This window comes from Carassius carassius, chromosome 46 (genome assembly GCF_963082965.1).
Source record: "Carassius carassius chromosome 46, fCarCar2.1, whole genome shotgun sequence".
NCBI classification, from domain to species: domain Eukaryota; kingdom Metazoa; phylum Chordata; class Actinopteri; order Cypriniformes; family Cyprinidae; genus Carassius; species Carassius carassius.
The window spans coordinates 22,711,108-22,731,117 of NC_081800.1; the positions used below are offsets into that span (position 1 = coordinate 22,711,108).

Consider the following 20,010-nt stretch of genomic DNA (forward strand, 5'->3'; position numbering starts at 1 on the left):
TCTTAAGTTTAAGTAGTTAAGCTTCGCCTTTAGCCTCTCAGTCGCTAAAGTTACACATCACCCCGAGCCCGTAACCCGACACAACGCGCATTATCTCTGTTTTCCTTTCACACGTTGGAAGCTCATTTGGGGGAAAATTCCAAGTGAAGCTCTCTCAGTGAAGCCCATAAATAAACAGCCACGATCTCAGATGCAACGCAAACACTCTTTGCTTTGAGCCACTCGAGCAGGACCGCTCGCTTTCTGGCCGCAAATGAGATAAAGGCCCTAATCTACTTCAAGAGAAATCAAAGATTAACTGGTGTGACGTCATTTTGAACAAAATCGGTTCTTTTCATGAGAGCCCTGCACATGACATGTGGATATTAAGAATTTGTTCCCTCATTTTATTAATTTGTTCTATTGTTTTATTAAATTGATGCATTGTTGCTCTGATTCATTACCTTGATTTGAATTAATTTAAACTAGGGAACGAATTAGTTCAACATGATTTACTAACAGGATTTAAGTCTTAATTCATTCTTCCACACATTAAGATCTAAAAAGGTCTTAAATCAGAGCTGAAATCATTAAATTCAAAGTCTTCTCATGTTGCGTACTCTACAAAAATATGAATGTTTTGCTTAGTATTTTTGTTTTGTTTTCCAAAACAAATATTTAAACATCCTAAACATCTTGTTTTCTGAAACAATTTAGACAAAATTAAGTGAGTTTATACTTAAAACAAGGATAAACGTCAATATGGAAAGTTGATTTCATTAATTATTTTCTAAGCCTGTTGGCAGATATTTGTTCTTGTTTTAATCATAAACATTTTACTTCTCAAGTAAATCTGTTGATTTAAGAATCCTTATACATTTGTACAAGAAAACAAACAAAATTAGTGATGGAGAAAATCACTTTTTTGTGATCAAGTTTGATCAAAGGGTACAGTGAAACAGATCTATTCAAATCTTATGTATTTATTTTTTTTAGTTTGTTCATAAGGTCAATTAAGAAGTGTAATGTTTGTAAAATGAATTAAATGTAATGGAGATGTGTTGGAAGTAGATTTTTCAAACTTTGAAGCATTTCTAATTCAAGACATTTTGATTTTGAAAACATATTGATGTATTGTGTTCCATTTAATTTATCCCTTTAAATGTTCTCTTCCTGGATGTAAAGCGTTTTGAATTTACCATCATAAAACCTGCAAACTCAAACTAATTTGAATTTGAATTTTTTTTTACCCTTAAGTGAAGAATGAAACAAACTTTGCCATTCAAAGGTGTAAATCTGTGCTCATGTTTGTCTCTTTCTCTCTTTCTGCACCATGTCGTCCTTTCCCGATGTATTCTGGACTTCCCCCATCCTCTGCCCAGTTTGTGAGTACATCATTTATCCATCGCTCTTCTTTAAAAGAAGAATATGTCTCTGTTGTACTGCAATGGTACTCGTCCCAAAGGTGCTATTTGGTTAGTGAGAGCTGAGGGTTCCCCGCCAGGCCAAAACAGGAACCAGAGGAACAAGGGTAGGAGACGTCACATCCTGTTGGCGTCATCCATCACGCCGAGCCTCCATGAGACCTGTCGTGCTGTCAGTCAAGCATGTGTGCCAGCCAATCCATCTCAAGGGTGCGACAGCCCAAACAATAGAGCGGCTGATAGGGAAACCAGACTTCATCGATCACAATATGTCCCGTGGGCAGGACTGGAAACACCTACAGGAGACAGGACCCTCCCGTAGTACAGAACACATGCTTAAGAGTACACTGTAGTGGACATATGAAGCGTACTGTGTACTGTACAGGTGAAATAGTATGCAGTATGCATGTGTAGATTTCAGACTGTAGGACATTGTTGGCATGTGACTTTAGTCATTGAGTTGGGTCTAATTATTAAAAAGTGTAATTTGGCAATTTTATGACATTTTGTGTAAAAATGTTTTGTTAGAATTAGGGTGGAGTTACTAAAATCATAGCATTTGCTGTGTATATATATCTATATCTATATATATATATATATATATATATACACACATATATTTAAGAAATTGATGTTTCTATTATATTGAAGCAGGGACACGTTGAATTGATCAAAAGTGATCGTAAAAGCATTTAAAAATATTTATATTTCAAAGAATTTTCTATTCATTATAGAATCCTGAAAATAAATCAGTGTTCTTAAAAGAATTAAGAAACAAAACGTTTTCAACATTGATAATAATAATAAGAACTGTTTCTTGAGCAGCAAATCAGTATATTAGAATGATTTCTGAAGAATCATGTGACACTGAAGACTGGAGGAATGATGCTGAAAATACAGCTCTGATCACACAGGAATAAATTACATTTTAAAATATATATTCAAATAAATAGCTATTATATTTCTAATATTTCACAATAAAACAGTTTTTACTGTATTGTTGATCAAATAAATGCAGCCTTGGTGAGCAGAAGAGACTTCTTTCAAAAACATTCTAATTCAAGTTATTCATTTTGAGCCTGTTGCATTGTGGGATGCAATATTGGGAAATTCTATTCCAAACATAGCCATGTTGTGCCACTAAAAGCATTGTAGTATGCCATGTTGTTGTCACATGATCTCATTTTGTTTGTTTTAAGGAGTGGCATCCTATTCTTGCAATCATTCAGGATTTTTTTTGTGTGTGTGTTTTTAGTGTAGTTTTGTGTAGAAATGTCTTAACTCTAATCAGTCCGAATTAGTATTTGAAAAAATGTATGCAAAACATTATTTATTAATTGAAATTATATCAGCTGATATAGCTGATATATTTTTCACATTGCATTAAAATGAGTGAAATAAATTAAATAATGTAGATCAGAACTGTATTTTATTCTTTGATAAATATGAATTTCTCTACAAAACAAAAAAATTCAATTTCATTTATGCATTCATTCATTAAGTTTTTTTTTCATGAACTACTTTAATAACATGCACTAAAAAGTTTGCAGAGTACATTCACATAAAGTGGCTTGATCCAGTGCCATCTTGAAGAGTCCTCCTGATAGAGGAGGTGTGTCGCTCAGGCAGGGGTCAATAGCTTTCCCTTCTTCTCTGTTCTTCGTGTTTGAGCGCAGGGCATTTAGAAGCTCCAGCATCCGTGTGCATGTGTGCATATCTGAGCTAGTGTGTGGTGCGCGGCCCCTTTTCCTCTTGACAGGCTGATTCCTGGGTGGGTCCTTCATCAGAGGGTCATACCAACATCATCAATCTTGCACCTCGTGACAGGCCTGTGCTCCCCCAGCAGTGCGTGCACTGGTTTGTTGTTTTGTAATTAGACCGCTATTAGATGGCAGGAAACCGTCCCCTCCACACCCTCTGTGCACAGCTGGGGCCCACTGGCAGCCTATAGGACCCACGGGCCACTCCACAGCGTGGCGTTAGGGGGGTGGGGATCTCGCTAGTGGGAGAGAATGAGCATGCAGAGTGTAAATGATGTATTACAAGATGAATCAGGTGGCTTGGCGATTGTGTACTAGCTCAGACAAGCTGGTCAAACAAGCAATATGAGGATTCAGATCAACTGTGCTGCCCACAAGTCTGAGACCGCACTTAAAATCTTTGGATTTAGACAGGAAATTATTAGTTTAAGATTCAAGTTTTAGAATTGTGAAAAAATGTATAACAGTTTGATGAATTATTTTAAAAAATGCTTAAATACATTTTCAAAATTATTTCCAAAATGAAATTAAAACTATGAAATAACATGCAAATGTGAGAATTATGTAGTGACCAACAAAAATGTTCAACCAAACCTCTCAAACAATTTCGTTATATAAAAAATGAATAAAGTCTAATAAAAATATTTAAATAAAATAATAAATAAATACATATCAAAATAATAAATGTTATAATGAATAAATAATATTTGAAGGAGTACTTAAGATTCTGCACAATTGCTTGATTAAATATCATAAATTATAAAAACATTTGTGAGTGAGTGAATGAGTGAGTGAGTGAATGAATGTAGTAAGATAAATAAATATAATAAAATAAAGTAAATAAATATTATAATGGAAATACAAGTACAAATATTAAGTATTCTGCACAATTTCTAGGTTAAATGTATTAAAAACATTTAAGGATAAATAAATGAAAGAATGGATAAATTGATAAAGTAAAAATAAATATGAAAATAAAATTATATTGTAATTAAAAATGTTATCTGAAGAATTAATGTTAAGTGTTCTGCACAATTTCTAGGTCAAATGTATTAAAAGCAGTTAAACAAATTAATAAAAGAATGAATGTATAAATAAAGTTAAGACTATTCAAATAAATTTAAGAATAAATATGAAAATAAAATAATATTATAATGAAAAATACTATTTGAATAATAAATATGAATGTATAAATTAAATAAAAAATAAAGAACTTTTTTTGGCTCATACTTTGTACATGAGGATGCTATTTCAATGATGTTATTTTAATGTACAGTACAGAGCAAAAGTTTGGACACACCTTCTCATTCAAAGAGTTTTCTTTATTTTCATGACTATGAAAGTTGTAGATTCACACTGAAGGCATCAAAACTATGAATTAACACATGTGGAATTATATATGGAATTATATACATAACAAAAAAGTGTGAAACAACTGAAAATATGTCATATTCTAGGTTCTTCAAAGTAGCCACCTTTTGCTTTGATTACTGCTTTGCACACTCTTGGCATTCTCTTGATGAGCTTCAAGAGGTAGTCACCTGAAATGGTCTTCCAACAGTCTTGAAGGAGTTCCCCGAGAGATGCTTAGCACTTGTTGGCCCTTTTGCCTTCTGTATGCGGTCCAGCTCACCCCTAAACCATCTCGATTGGGTTCAGGTCCGGTGACTGTGGAGGCCAGGTCATCTGGCGCAGCACCCATCACTCTCCTTCTTGGTCAAATAGCCCTTGATGCCTTCAGTGTGAATCTACAATTTTCATAGTCATGAAAATAAAGAAAACTCTTTGAATGAGAAGGTGTGTCCAAACTTTTGGTCTTACTGTAAATGTGTCTATATATTGTGTATATTTACATTTATATATATTTTAGTATTGGAATGTTTCAATCTCTTCCAGACAGCACTGCACTGGGCTGCCAAACACGGTAAAGAAGACATGACCACAATGTTGGCAGAAGCAGGGGCTGATGTCAATACAAAAGCAGTACGCACTTTATAAATCAATTATTTCTTTTGTCAAATCCATATATGCCTAAACTCAAATGCATTTACTAATCATATTTTGGTGTCTCCTTTTCTCTCACAGCATGTAAGTACTCCCCTTACATTCACTCTGGATGTGACAGCATGCCTGGGTTAATGTTTCTCACCCGAAAGTGTCCGCTTCTGACATAACTCCTGTGAAAGGGTATGCGGGTGCCCAGCTGTGCAAATGAAGCCAGGCACTGTTTGAGAATGTCTGTTCATAAATCAAACTCTGTCATGTTAACAGCTTCCCTTAAACAATGTCTTCATGTATTCCAACAGCAGGCTCAGAGAAAAGCAATTTCACTCAATTACCAGGCAATTATGATTCTGTCATTAGATTTTGTTGCTGTAACCTCAGTTCATTTGTGTCCCGTCTTTCTCTCCCCCTCTTCTCTTCTTCCTGTCACTCTCTGATTCTGTTGTGTTATGTTTTTTATGATTGGGACACGGGCACTAGGGGGTGAGTGTCAAACTTTCCTTCCCCCAGTCAGTATTTATTTTTATTTTTTCATTTGTTTTAGTGGTGAAATTGAACAATAGAGATATTTGAAATAGAGAAGCTATTCTGTTTGGGTGAATCTCACAAATAACATTTTCACCCCAAAACCAAACGAAAATAAATCAAAATGTATTTAACAGTGGAGAAAGTTTCAAATTTTCAGTATTGTAGTTTGTGCATTACTTTCGTACGTGTGTGCTCTTGTTTTTGTGACATATCAGGACACAACTCTGTATAATGACATGGGTATGACACAGGTATTACAAGGAGAGGGTGACTTATGAGGACATAACCCATGTCCCCATTTTTCAAAATGCTCATAAATCATACAAAATGAGTTTTTTTTTTTTTGAGAAAGTAAGTTTCCTGTGAGGGTTAGGGTTAGGTGTAGGGTTGGTGTAGGGCCATAGAATATACAGTTTGTACAGTATAAAAACCATTACGCCTATGGGATGAACCCACTTTTCACAAAAACAAACGTGTGTGTGAGAATAATGTGATGCAAAAAATATGTACAATTTGTGAATGTATAATATTTGTATTTAAATTAAATATTTAATTAATTTATATTTAATTAAATAGTTTTGTTTAATTTAATGCAATGTATTTATATATTTGTGTGTATATATGTGGATATTACGGAAATTACAATTTTTAAATAGGTTTAATTGTCATGACAATAGTGTCACAAAAAAATCAAAAATATATTTTATCATGACTAATTTTATGTAAAATATTTGTTAATGTAAAATGTATTTTGTATTTAATTTAATACAACATATGCATGTATTTATATATGCGTGTGTCGTGTGTGTATACTGTATGTATGTGTTACAGTAACAATAATTATTAAATGGGCTTAATAGTCATGAAATAATGTTGCAGTGCAAAAAATGTAAAATATACTTTAACATACATAACAGTTTTACTACATGTAAAATAATTGTAAATGTAAAATATGTATTAAATTATATATTTTTGTAAAATTTAATTTGATAAAAATGTTATTTATAAATATTTTTTATTTGATTCTTTTGATTATGGGATGAATTATTACCTGCTTTTGACACTTTTTGTGATATTCTGTATTTTATTCTCACAGGGGTACACACCTTTACACATTGCAGCACTGCACAGGCATCGACATATATTTGACCAGCTGGTCAGGACATATGGTTAGCATTCATAGTTTTATTTTATTTTAAACTATTAAGTTGGTTAATTTAATATTGCTGAAATTTGAACATGTTCACAGGAGCAAATGAGAATTTGCGGGACTACAGCGGCCACATAGCATATCATTACCTCAACTTACGGGAAACACAATTAGAAGACCATGAGCTATGTGAGTAAAACTCAATTCTTGTTTTTTGTGCATAAATGCAATATAGCATGAGGGTGTTTAGTTCATTCAGACATGTGGCACATGTGGAAAGAGCAGCACTGAAGATAAGGGCTGCATGATTAATCGAATGTGATTGTCATGCACAGTTTGCTAGTAAAGCCGGTTCTGTAATCAGCAGTAAATCATCATCACATGCTTTCAGATGGAGCAGCATTTACTACAAAGAGCCATAGTTCACTGACAAGCTACGCAAAAAAAATCGTAGATGATTTTATTACATGATTATGAAATCGTTCGCGAAAATGACTTGAGCTTCTCAGTGAAGTACGGCTCAGTGTAGTAAATGTTGCTCCATCTGAAAGCATGTGAAAATACCACATTTTATAACATGTTTTTACTCCAAACTCACTTCATAACATCAGTCGAGTGTTTGAGATAAATCCTTCTGTGAGATGATGTGGCTTCTTACACAGAATGAAGGGGCGGTCACACTGCACTTTTCGTTCCATTGACTTCCATTCATACGCATGCGAATGCGCCAGACCGGAAACGCAGGCTCATGCGAAAAATTTCCATAGACAGTAAAAGAAATGGACACAGCAACCCCATTGGAACTCAATTGAGACAAGTGAAGCCCATTTTTAGCATTTTTTAGCACTTCCGTTTCTGACGCGCAGACTCAAACTAAGCTTGATGACGTCAGCAACCTGCCTGACAGATGTAAATCTTCTAAGTGGCTGTGCGTGCAAACTGCCATCGTTAATCTTGCAGAGATGGCGAGCTTGAGCGGGGAGTTCTTTGGCGTGAGTGAGCAGGAGTAAGTATTCTGATTAATGTTTTTGTATAGTATTTTAAAATGTAACGCCGGTACGCCATATTAAGTTAATTGCCTGCGAGCTTCTCCTCCTGTCTGTACGGTAATGCGACAGAGAGTCGAGTGGTTATGACGCAATCGTTAGCCTATTTTTTACAAAAACTGTTTCTACGGGGCCATAATGTAACATAGAAGGTAATGGAGCCCTTTATACATTGTTGTGTATCTTTAGAAATAAATAATGGACAAACAGAGTCTTTAAACGCCTCAGATGTAAAGTTATTCGCTGTCAAAGTGACGCCAAAATGAATGGGAGTCAATGGGATGCTAACGCAAGTGAAGTTCTGCTACAAGATGGCGGCACGCGGCCGACTTCAACTTCCGGTCGACTTCCTTGCCGCCTGAAAATTTCGCATTCCGCTGCGTTCGAAAGTTCAAGTTTGGTGAACTCTGACCTGCGAATTCGCATCACGTGAAGTCGTGTGTCCAGTAGATGATCGATACGTCACTGTGTGACCTCTCTGTACAGAAATTAAAAAATGAAGGAAGTGCTAATTTTAGCCGTAGCGCAGCATCCTATTTTATATAATACATATTTAAAAGTAAAAAAGAAATAAAAAAGAAGCTGCATGATTCACAGTGTCAACGGAAACAGGAACAGATGGTACATTTGAATGAGGACACGTATAATTTTTTTTATTGTTTAGTGTGTATATATTTATAGAGAGAGAGAGAGAGAGAGAGTACAATATAATAAGACGCTTTCGACGCCGTCGCAAAAGACACAGTACAAGCACAGATTTATCCATGTTGTGATAACTGTGGGGAAACCGTTATATCTTGCTCCCGCCCATATTCGCAGCGGCGTCTGAGATAATTTCGCATGTTTAAAGGCTAGTGTGACCGCCCCTTAAGGCAAACAACCACTTATGTATATTAGAGAACTGGATTGCTCATGACGTTTTTAAATCTGAAGTATCCCTGTACATTCTTACAATGCAAAAACCCTTAGGCATGTAAACGGTTATTTTTTTTATGTCAGGAATTTACCCTATTCCCCTAGGAATTTCCTCCTGCTTTGTATACCTTTATTTACCTTGTACAGTTATTCATTGTTTATATAATTTTGTTATAGTGTTTTTATTCGTAATTCGGCGCTAAGTCCAAATGTTTCAGCAATGATTTCATTAACATCATTCATTGTAAAACATGTAATGATTTAAACAGTGGTTAAATTAATTAATTTAGCATACAATATTTTACATGGAAACGGTAATGCTAGTAAACGTATTTTCGCGATCTTGGAGAGTCTGAAATAGATATTCTCAATCAGGACATAAAAATATACACATCATAATTTATTCAGAGAAATAACTTACTGTATACAGTATGGATTTAAAGACATTTAAAGGCTTTATTTCCAAGATAGTAAGTTAAGCTTTTCATTTCAGTATATAGCAATATTAACAGATGCTATTCACTGTAATATATTCAAATCCATTTCTGATACTAATAGGTTCATGTTTAATAATTCCTGAATAATTATGGTAATAAAGAAATAAGGTATATGTTTGTGTTGGATCAGTTACCTGTATCATCAGTGCACAGCAGACACACCCACCTAAACAGTTTAAATATATCTCTTATCCTGCCCAAAAAGACCTAAACATTACAGATAACACCTGAAGTAAAAATTAATTTATATAAAACATAAAAAACTAGTCCCGTTTGACTGATATGCTTAAAATTGGGTGATTTTAGGTCAGCGGTTTGCATGTGACTCAATGGTGCTCTCTGCTGGTAGGGATAAGTAAGATCGAACTCTTCCGGTGGCTTCAATTCCTGTTGGCAGTTTAGAATGCGTTGAGCGATCCAGTCATATATAGATCAGTGCACGCAACATATTTCATAGTATTCTTAGTGGTGATAACGGCACTGCATTATAAATATAATTTATTTTGATATAAAATCATAATAAGAAGAACTCCAATAAACCATATATTGTCATAGTCGTCTGTTTATTAGTCACGTTGAATCAATGAAAGCAGTTAAATTGTATTTTAATTCAGCTGCAGCGGCAGGCATTTCCTGGGTTTCTTCTTCTGGGCATATTTGTATTTTCAGCGTGAGAGCGCCCTCTGGTCTTCGGATGGAGATTTACTGCTGATCACAGAACCGTGCTTCACTGAAAGATACGCATGAAAATCGCAGCTTCTGTCGAATCATGATTTCGATTCCATTTAAGTTAATCGTGCAGCCCTACTGAAGATGCTTTCCATATTAGCCAAGCATGTTGTTTCTCTGAATCTACGGGGGGTGCTTCATGGATAAATTTGGGACGGCTTGCCTTCACCCTATTCGTCCTTCCAGCGTGTTATTTCATGCACAGTGTGGTCTTCTTCTAAACTATGATTTGATGTTTGTTCTCCAAGCTGAAGTCAGCGAGTGCCACAGTCTAACCCAGGCTGGCGAGCGCAGGAACAGGAAGATCACCTCATTATTTCACTCCATGAAGAAGTGGGGTTCAGCAGAGGAGCTGGCGCCCATACCGGAGGAGAGGACTGTTGCTCATCAGCTCATGCTGCCTGCGTTTAGGCCCAGAAAGTTCTCACGGTAGACAATGTTAAGTCCAAAGATCTTCAGTATCGCTTTAGTGCCACGTGGATAGTTTACAGATGAAAATGCACTTTGCTGCTTGTTTCGCACAAATAGTATGATGTAGTTGTATTCACATTTAAGTAGCTTTTTAGCTCAATAATTAGCATTTGTAATGTTATGCCACAGCATTGTGAGATTCTGTGTGTCTTTTTTCTCTGCTAAAGGTTTACAGTTTTTATTAAGCAATGAAAAGGCATTTTAAAATACCTGTACATCATATGATCCTAAGATTTTACAAGAACTCAGTTTCACTAAATATGTCAATGCTAAAGTTCTATCTTGAATAGAGACCAACTTTAGCTTTTATTTGCCTTATCTTCACCCTACATAAGATGCCTTACATATATATATATATATATATATATATATATATATATATATATATATATATATATATATATATATATATATATATATATATATATATTTATATATTTGTCCACACACGAACACATATGTAACAGCCAACAATATAAAAAATTTATGATAAAATTCCTTTGAAACAATCAGCCCTATTCTTCATTATTTCACTTTGAAATATTCAAATATAATTTTATGGAATTAAAATGCTCTGCAAAAGCCTTTACTTTTATTCTTTTCTGCCATTAATGTCTTTAGCAAATGTCTGTTGCATTCCAAAGGATGGTGTTGAGTAAATCTTCTAGTTTATGCCTTATACCGGAATTCTGAGGGTCTTTCCTGTTACCTGAGTGTTTATTTTCATAATGTAATTTATGTTAAATATATAATAAACTGTACTGTGTGTAAAGAGTGTTTTCCCCTCAAGATCCTTTTTTTTTACCTATATTTTACCTTTCCTCCAGGTGTTAATATAGCGCTCACTCTTTCATCACTCTTCTGGATCACCCTAACAAGATCACACTCTATCAGATCTTCCACCCCAGTCACTGTCCCCTGGCTGCCACCTTCCCAGTGAAGCTCCTTGGTTCTTTTCTATGGAAGTAAAATAATGACTTATGTCTTTGAAACAAAAAAGCTGAAAAAATCTGAAAAAATAATGCATTGAATTAACAGTACTTGCATTTTAATGCTTTGTATTTCCAGGGCTTGCATCTTTAGGTCCTGGAATTTAATATAGTTGTTCGTTTAAGCTGTGAATAATTCAATTAAAAATATTTCACACACTTTTTCATAATTAAAAAATCAGTAATTCATATTGATGTTCCAGAATTCACTTCCAAATTATTAAATCAGATTTAACAGATTTCTGAGGGAAAACCCGTGAAACCTTGAGCGTTCGTTCATATTTTACATCTGCTTAACTGTCTATATAGTTTGCATAATCATCAATAAAATGTATTCTGAGATCTGAGGTCTTATATCACAGTATTAATTGAGAAGCGTTACTCGTCATTGGGGAATCCTGGAGTGTGACGTGAGGGGATCCCCAGTATTACAGCACAGCAACGCACAAGCCATGACACAAAGTTACGGAAACTAAACAACCAAAAGCAATATATGTCTTCCTTAGATGTAATGTTAGTTCTGTACTTCAGCGTTGGGTAAAACACCATTATAATCTCCTTTGAATGCTGCTTACTTGGTAACAGCAAAGATGTAATAAATAAGATGTAATAAGATGAAATAAACATACGCACAATCAGCTTTTCCACATGCCCCGATAATCAAAACTTCTACTTGGCGCTTGCTTAATTTCTGCAGATCAGTTTTTGTAACTGTATTACTTAATCCACCTGTTGCTTTGGTCTTCATCAGAAGCCGCTTGCACCACCTGCTGGTGAGCGACTGACAGCAGATGGAGATCATGCCTCTGTGCTCTACTGCTATTCCTGCAGCTCCCGGATGTGAAAGGGCGAATTATCTGGATAAAATAAAATGGACCGAAATTTGCCTGTCGAATATTATACATCGTATTTTTTAACCGATTTAATATTTTGGAAGTGAATTCTGGAACGTTAATATGAATTATTGATTTTTTAATTATGAAAAAGTGTGTGAAATATTTTGAATTGAAATATTCACAGGTTAAATGAACAACTATATAAAATTTCAGGACCTAACAATGCAAGCCCTGGAAATTCAAGGCATTAAAATGCAAGTACTGTTAATGCAATGCATTATTTTTCAGTTAGTGCTATTCAGCATGCTTTTTTGTTTCAAAGACATAAAGTCATTATTTTACTTCCATACTTTTCTCCTCTCCTTCTTTGATGCCCATCAGCCACTTGTCAATGAGTTCCCCAGATGGAGCAAATATGGGCCCTAGCGCCCCTCCGTAATGTCCTGAGCCCTTAATTCCAGTTTAGTTGCAAAAGGCCAGTGCTTGCTTTCGGGTTTTGGGTATCACAGGAGAAGACAGGCAAGTGGTTTTGTGCCTCATTTCTGAAGGGCATGGGAGTGTTTGAAGGATAAGAGGGCCTTGCTGTAATAGATACTTATCTGACTTCCCTGCAGTCCTCAAACACGCTGCTTCTCTGAAGAGATTAGAACCCAGGGAGGGCACATTAGTTCTAATCCCATGCTTTGAGGGCTCTGCCCCACCCCACGCTCCACTTATTCTTGCCCCTTCTGTTGCAGGGGGATACCTTGTATCTGGTCCATGTGTAAGGAGAGCCTGTGGCTAAACAGGAGGGGGGTTTGAGGGTGTGTGCGTGTCTGCGTGTGTGGGGGGGAGGCCGCTGAAAAGCACGGAGAGACCTCTACTGCTGTGTAACTGATTCCTGGCTCTCTGAAGAGATTAGGCACTACATTGTTGGTTTGGTTGCTCATTTCCATCTGAGGGCCGCTCCCCCTGCGGTTATGGGCCGCCATTGTGCCTGGGAGGGGGAACTGAAACCAGCGACTCGAGGCCTCCAGCTTCCTTGTAGTCTTTGTTTTACAAATGAGCCAAAATGTAGATGTCTTGTCACAGATGTCTTACAAGCACACCAGGTATTGATTGTGAGGAGAAAACAGTCGCATGAGGAGTGCATTTAAGCACTTCATGCGGGTCTGACTTAAAGATCTATCTATCTATCTATCTATCTATCTATCTCTCTCTCTCTCTCTGTGTGTGTCTGTTTCTGTCTAATGCATCTTCAGTCCGTCTGTTTCTGTCTAATGCATCGTCTGTCTGTATAATGCACATCTATCTGCCTGTCTGTCTTTCTCTTTCTCTTTAATGCATAAATATCTGTCTGTCTGTCTGTTTCTATCTAATCCTTATCTGTCTGTCTTTCTGTCTGTCTGTTTGTTTAATGCATATTTATCTGTCTGTCTAATGCATATCTACCTATTTATCTGTCTGTTTTTGTCTAATGCATTGTCTGTCTGTCTGTTTAATGCATATCTATCTGTTTCTGTCTAATGCATTATCTATTTATCTGTCTGTCTGTCTGTCTGTCTGTCTGTGTGCTTGCATATCTATCTGTCTGTTTCTGCCTAATGCATATCTATCTATCTATCTATCTATCTATCTATCTATCTATCTATCTATCTATCATCTCTCCGTCTTTCTAAAGAAACTTCTCTCGTTGCACTCTTGTTCTCTAGGTTTTTTTTTTTCAGCATCCCAGTCTGTCATTCAAGCAGCAGAACACGTAGTAGAAATCTGGATACATATGCATCCTCAGGTGGATGGGCCCCAATCAGCACAAACTCCAACCACCATGCTGCCTGTCACAGACTAACAAACACCACCTGTCACTCGCCCCATGCGGGGGCTGTCAATCAAATCACACCGCGAAAGAGAAAGAGGAGTGGGCGGGACCAGTCTAGACCCCTACCAAAGGCATCCTCCCATTGGTGAGTACTTGCAATGTCACTTCTCTGTAAAGAGGAGTGATAGAGTAGGCCTGATAACACAAATGACAAAAGATAGATTGATAGTGGAGGGGGTGATTGATAGAGGGGAGGTGGGAAAGACTGATAACATTCATGTTCAGCTAACTTCCCTCTGTTTGGGCCTGTGGACTTGGCATAGCTCATTAGCTCTCAAAATGAGGGTTTTGAACACAAAAAACAAACAGCATTGTTTTGGGCCAACACTATTATTAGGTCACGCCATTTAAAATAAACCTGTCATGTGATGAAATGGCCCATATTAAAATAAACTTCTTTTTAAAGGGTGATTTTGAACGAATTAAGAGCCTAAATATATGTGCCTGTAGTGTTAACATTTAAATAACTCGTAACCTTATTTTATTCAAGTTAATATTAGAATGTCTGTTATAACCATGTATAAAAACAGGTTATAACACAAAAGCCAATGAAAGTCTTTTTTAAAGGTCAGATTAGGTGGGAAAAAAACCCTCAAAGTAGCAGATTGATAGAATTATTTTTATTTAAGAATTTATGTATTTATTTTCCTGACTAAATTTATTTATATTATGCTAGTTTATAGTAAAAAAAAAATTGATTTGTCACTAACAAATTTGATAGACAGTGTTTAATTTTATTTTACTAGGTCAGATTTTTAAACAATGTATCTCTTCTCACCTCAAAATGGCTTAAAAAAAGAACTACTTCCAGAAAGAAAAACTAACATGTGGAAGGTGTGAAACACACTCTGTGGATTCCCTTCATGCTTTTGTTAACAGATCTTATTGACACCTGACTTGGCCATTCTAATGACATGTTCAAGCCTTTTGTCTGCTCAGTGGTATGTGATGAGTGCTAAATGAAGTCACACCTCTGCCCATCGGCATTATCAACTCATTAGGACACACATACTGCGCTCAATGGTTGATCCTCCCATTTCCAAAGAATTCCATTTGGGTAAAATCCAGATATTTAATTTTCAGTGTCGGAGTAAACAGACCAGTCTTGTTTTGCCTTGACATGTTTAACAGTTATATTTCATCACCAGTAGAAACTATGACTTATTTTTATGGTTTATTAATTCAAGCTTAATTTATATCTAGATTAATTACAAATTTCTTCTTTTGCATTACATAAAAAACTGTATAGTATAACATTACATAATCCTATATGTGATTCTTTTTATTTACCATGTACTTGTATGGTTTATTTTTGTATGTATGGTTTAATTTTAGCAGACACTTTAAAGTATAAAACCAGGTTTTGTGCATATACATTACTGATTTATGATTCATTTGATTCAGTATATACAATTTTCCATGCATGTGTATGGCTATTTTTATTTATTATTTTTTATTTAAACTGCTATTCTTAGGGTATGTCTTAAAGCCAAATTTATTTTATTTATATATGACCTTTTTATTTACCATATATTTGTATTTTTAACAGTCATTTTTGAGTATATCATAGTAAAAAACAAGTTTTGTGCTTATGTATTTCTTTATTTATGTATTTATTTTTGGTGCATTTCTCTGTTAAATTTCTGTTCTGTATCTATTTCTGTTACATAGAAATTAAGTATATAATATAAATATAACATTTAATTTATTATTCTATTTATTTATTGTCTTTATGATTATGACCTATGAAAACATATTTTCAGTACACCTATATATTTTCTGTGATGTTGCTGAGGATTTCAGTTGACCTTGATGTGTAGAAGTAGCACTAAGCTGGTAAGTACTGGCACCTTTTTCTCTGATCCTGCAGTTGTTGATTTGTATCGATTAATCTGGTTGATCTGCTTGGTTAACCACAACACAAACAATTAGGATTTTGACACAAGTAGTTCCAGTAGAGTGAAACAAAATTGAATTCAGCTCTCAGGAGAAATCTCCACTCACACCAATCTTGATTTCTCTGCTTTCTCTATGGTGAAGGACTGGAAAAGCTCATCTCTTATCTGAAGTATGTCAGTCTATTATCTCACACTGTTCTCTTCTTGGCAAATGACTGACATCCCATGAGCAAACAGTCTTAACTGGACCTGTCAGGACATGAGTACACCTGTATTGTGTGTGAGAAGAGAGGAAAGAGTGGAGAAAGCCGAGTGTGTGAGAAACACAATAATCACAGCCCTGAGCTGCTTATCTCCAAAGATGCAGCATAAGCTTTGCTCTTTGCTCTCCGTTTTGACCATTGTCCTAGCTGGGTAAATTTGCTCTTGGCCCGAAGGGATCTTAACCTCACCCCGCTTCCAAACTTATCCGTCTAGCTCTCAGTCCTTCAAATGTCTCTCACCTTCACAACTTCTCCATAAAAAATCTTAATAAACATTTCCAAACAAAAGGGGATGAACCTTTGGAAAAGATCAAGGTTTACACACTTCTTTTCATCAGATACCCTACTGAAATAATACATAAAATGCCACTAAACTTAATTCTGTGAGACTCTATCACAGTTTTAGGAAACAATGCATGCCAGCATTGTTTACTAGATAACAGATTCAAGAGCGAGTTTCAACAAAAAAACTTGTATTTCCAATGTCAGAGAGCCTGAACCCCCTGCTATCGGGTTGTTTGCTGTGCTTTTCTTTCCAGGGCATTGGTATGTATGTTTAGGAATTCTAATCTTATCGGAGTATCTCTCTACATTAACATCTGTTATGCTGCAATTACCATATACATTAGTCGACACCTGTTTCGCTTAACCCTATTTAATTACGCAAATTGTGCTGGTTTGTTGTGTGCTAAAAACAAAGTCATCCCCATTTAAAAGAGGTTTGATGTTCGTTCACAATAAAGCCAAATAATTCATAGTCCAGGATCGTTTGCAACCGAAAGAAAACGATAATTTGCAACCGTGCTAAATTGATTTACATAAATGAAATAATAAAAATAAATCAATACGATTTTTGACTAGTTAATTTGATTAGAAAAACGGCGTGTATAACGAGATAATTTTTTTTTTGATATCTGTGTACAAATTCTACATTTTTCTAAATTCTAATTATTTAAAAATTTTAACGAAAATTCCGTAAGAAATTAAAATACATAATATATTAAATTTGCTAAATGTTAATACTGAAAGCTAATCTACTTTATACCAACGAACCAAACGTGCAACGCAAGTTAAATACCCCTACATCTGCATAGGCCTAGTTATTTTACACTTAATGTAATGTCAAATCAGAGCAACTTAACTTTCCACATTTTTTTTCAAGCTCCTCAGACACATATTGCACCGTGTTTCTAATCCAGTTCTGATAATGTCGTGTCTTGTCGGCTATCGGTTTGCTCAGACAAAAAGAATAAATGGTCCCATCAGCAAAATGGAAAAAAAAAGTTTATTCTGAGACGTTAATGTGCGACATTTGAAGGCGTTGCGATGGCTTTCAATCGATCCTCTCAGCTGAGCCTCATTCAATTCAAAGTGTTGCATTTCATGCAATCAAGATTAAATAAAACATATAAAACAAAACTAAAATAAATAAAATGTAAAATGTCATTTTAATAATATATTTTTTAAATGTAAATAAGAAAATGTATAGGCTATAATATATATATATATATATATATATATATATATATATATATATATATATATATATATATATAATATAATATAATATAATATAATATAATATAATATAATATAATATAATATATATACATATAAGAAATTAAGAACTTAAGAAGCTAAACGGATTTTACAATACATTTTTTTTTTCTTCAATGTTATTATAATTAAGCTATATATTTCAGATCGATGTACAAATCAAACACCAAATTCCATTTAGGAATCTTGAAAAAAATCAAATGGAGCCCTACTTTTTCTGCTCTTCAATAAGGATGAGTTTAAAGACTTTTAGAGGCTATTGAAAGGAACAACCGAAATTCTCGTTTGATGGGATTTAGCCCCTTTGGATACCAGCTGTCAATCAACCACCATCGCACCGCCCACTGGTGCGGCTCCGCCTATAAAGAGCGCCAGTGAACTCGAGACACTGTCATTCAAACACCAGAACTCAGGGAGTAAGGATGCCTGCTTTACCAACGGGGTTTGGAAACTTCTTCATGGACAGAAACATCAGCATGCCCGTTGGATATCAATTATTGGGCTGCCCGCCAGGAATGCAGCAGCCACCGCCTCATCTTGTGGGAATGGCTGGGGTTCCCTTAGCCTTCTCAGGAATACCGGGATACAGTTTCATCCCTTATCCTCAAGCGGGACACATGGCACACATTGTAAGTATTCTGAAACATTTTTAGATTGCATAAATATATATTACAGTTCAATGCAAATCCATCGTAAATAAAATGTTTAGATTTTATTTTGCATTACAAAAGGTGTAATTAATCTAGAAATAAAACATCACAAACTAAAAAAAAAAAAACTTTATTATTGTATTGTAACATGCACACTGTTCATTTTCTAAAACCGACTCTTTTGCTTACTTTCAGTCAAATTCCTATGACCTCAAGGCTGCATATCCCTATCACCAAGCTCTACTAGGACGTGGAGGACCCTATTACACCCCATATCGTCCCATGCCAGCTGATGACCCGAGTAGGGTCACCAAAGTGGCCACTAGAGAGAGCACCAGCGCTTTGAAGGTGTGGCTCAGCGAACACCTGAAAAACCCATATCCCACCAAAGGTGAGAAGATCATGCTCGCCATCGTCACCAAGATGAGCCTCACGCAGGTGTCCACGTGGTTCGCCAACGCCCGGCGCCGCCTGAAGAAGGAGAACCGGGTCAGCTGGGCCTCCAAAGGAAAGTCCGACGATGAGGATGAGGATGGTGAGAGCGAAGAGGAGGGGTCTTTGAGAAAAGGCACTGATGATGAAGATGAAATCGATCCTAAAACGGTTGAGGAGGAGGAGGATGTCGCGGGGTCCAAGTCGGTCGAGGACCGTTTTGCGGAAGGACTGGATCAGCAAAAGGAAAGTGACACGTCGTGTGAGAGCAAAAAAGAGGCGTGTAAACAAAACGTGGAAGTCCAGAAACCTAAAATCTGGTCTCTCGCCGAAACCGCGACTTCAGATATCGTCAAGAAACCCAGAGATCTGAAACATCTCCCCATTCCAGGCAAGTGGTGGGCTGGGTGGCCTTCACGGGACACCTCACCCGTGAACCTCTCCACACATGACCTTCTCAAACAAAGGCAATGAAACCGTTCATTCAACACATCATAGACTGAATTTTGCACTTTGAAATCCATTGGGAACGTTTTGTTGTGGAAGTTTGCATACAATATTTAATCCAATGCCTGGTTTAAAAACCAAAGGACTGTGTAAATATTGTACAGTTATTTTGTTTAAATTATAAATGCATTTACCTGCTGACTTATTTTTTATAAAATAAAACGTTGAAATATTGAAAGGTTTTGGTCATGGTCAATGGAATTCTGTTAAAATTATTTAAATGCGTGTTGCACTGAAATAATTTAAAAAGAGTTGCGCTGTTTTGCATTTAGTTTTAGTTCTTTGGTACTTTCAATATCCAGTTGTAATGCTGTAGTTTCTTAAAGTCCTAATGAACCATTAATGAATGGTAAGAAATGTCACAAAAACTTCAGTGAATTTAACTCGCGTTAGTGTTCATAGCCGCACAACAGCAATAGGAACTTTATTAAATGTCATAATCGAAAATAAAAAATAAGAAGATAGCTACTTCTGATTTTTACACAAGCAAAGCATCAACATGATGGAAACTGTATAG

At 35.7% G+C, this 20,010-nt stretch overlaps 2 protein-coding genes across 2 annotated transcripts; both read left to right on the forward strand.

Moving 5' to 3' along the window:
* The first annotated feature begins 6,718 nt into the window (after positions 1-6,718).
* LOC132129140 (ankyrin repeat domain-containing protein SOWAHD-like) lies at positions 6,719-10,838 on the forward strand. Its single transcript, XM_059540609.1, has 3 exons — positions 6,719-6,864; positions 6,945-7,034; positions 10,281-10,838. Exons 1-3 carry the CDS (start codon positions 6,735-6,737, stop codon positions 10,463-10,465), a joined length of 405 nt encoding a protein of 134 aa, XP_059396592.1. The 5' UTR covers positions 6,719-6,734; the 3' UTR covers positions 10,466-10,838.
* Positions 10,839-18,153: 7,315 nt separating this feature from the next.
* Positions 18,154-19,676, forward strand: LOC132129159 (iroquois-class homeodomain protein IRX-1-like). The gene is made up of 2 exons (XM_059540641.1): positions 18,154-18,533; positions 18,750-19,676. The coding sequence occupies exons 1-2, from the start codon at positions 18,327-18,329 to the stop codon at positions 19,458-19,460; spliced, it is 918 nt and encodes a 305-aa protein (XP_059396624.1). The 5' UTR covers positions 18,154-18,326; the 3' UTR covers positions 19,461-19,676.
* Positions 19,677-20,010: the final 334 nt, after the last annotated feature.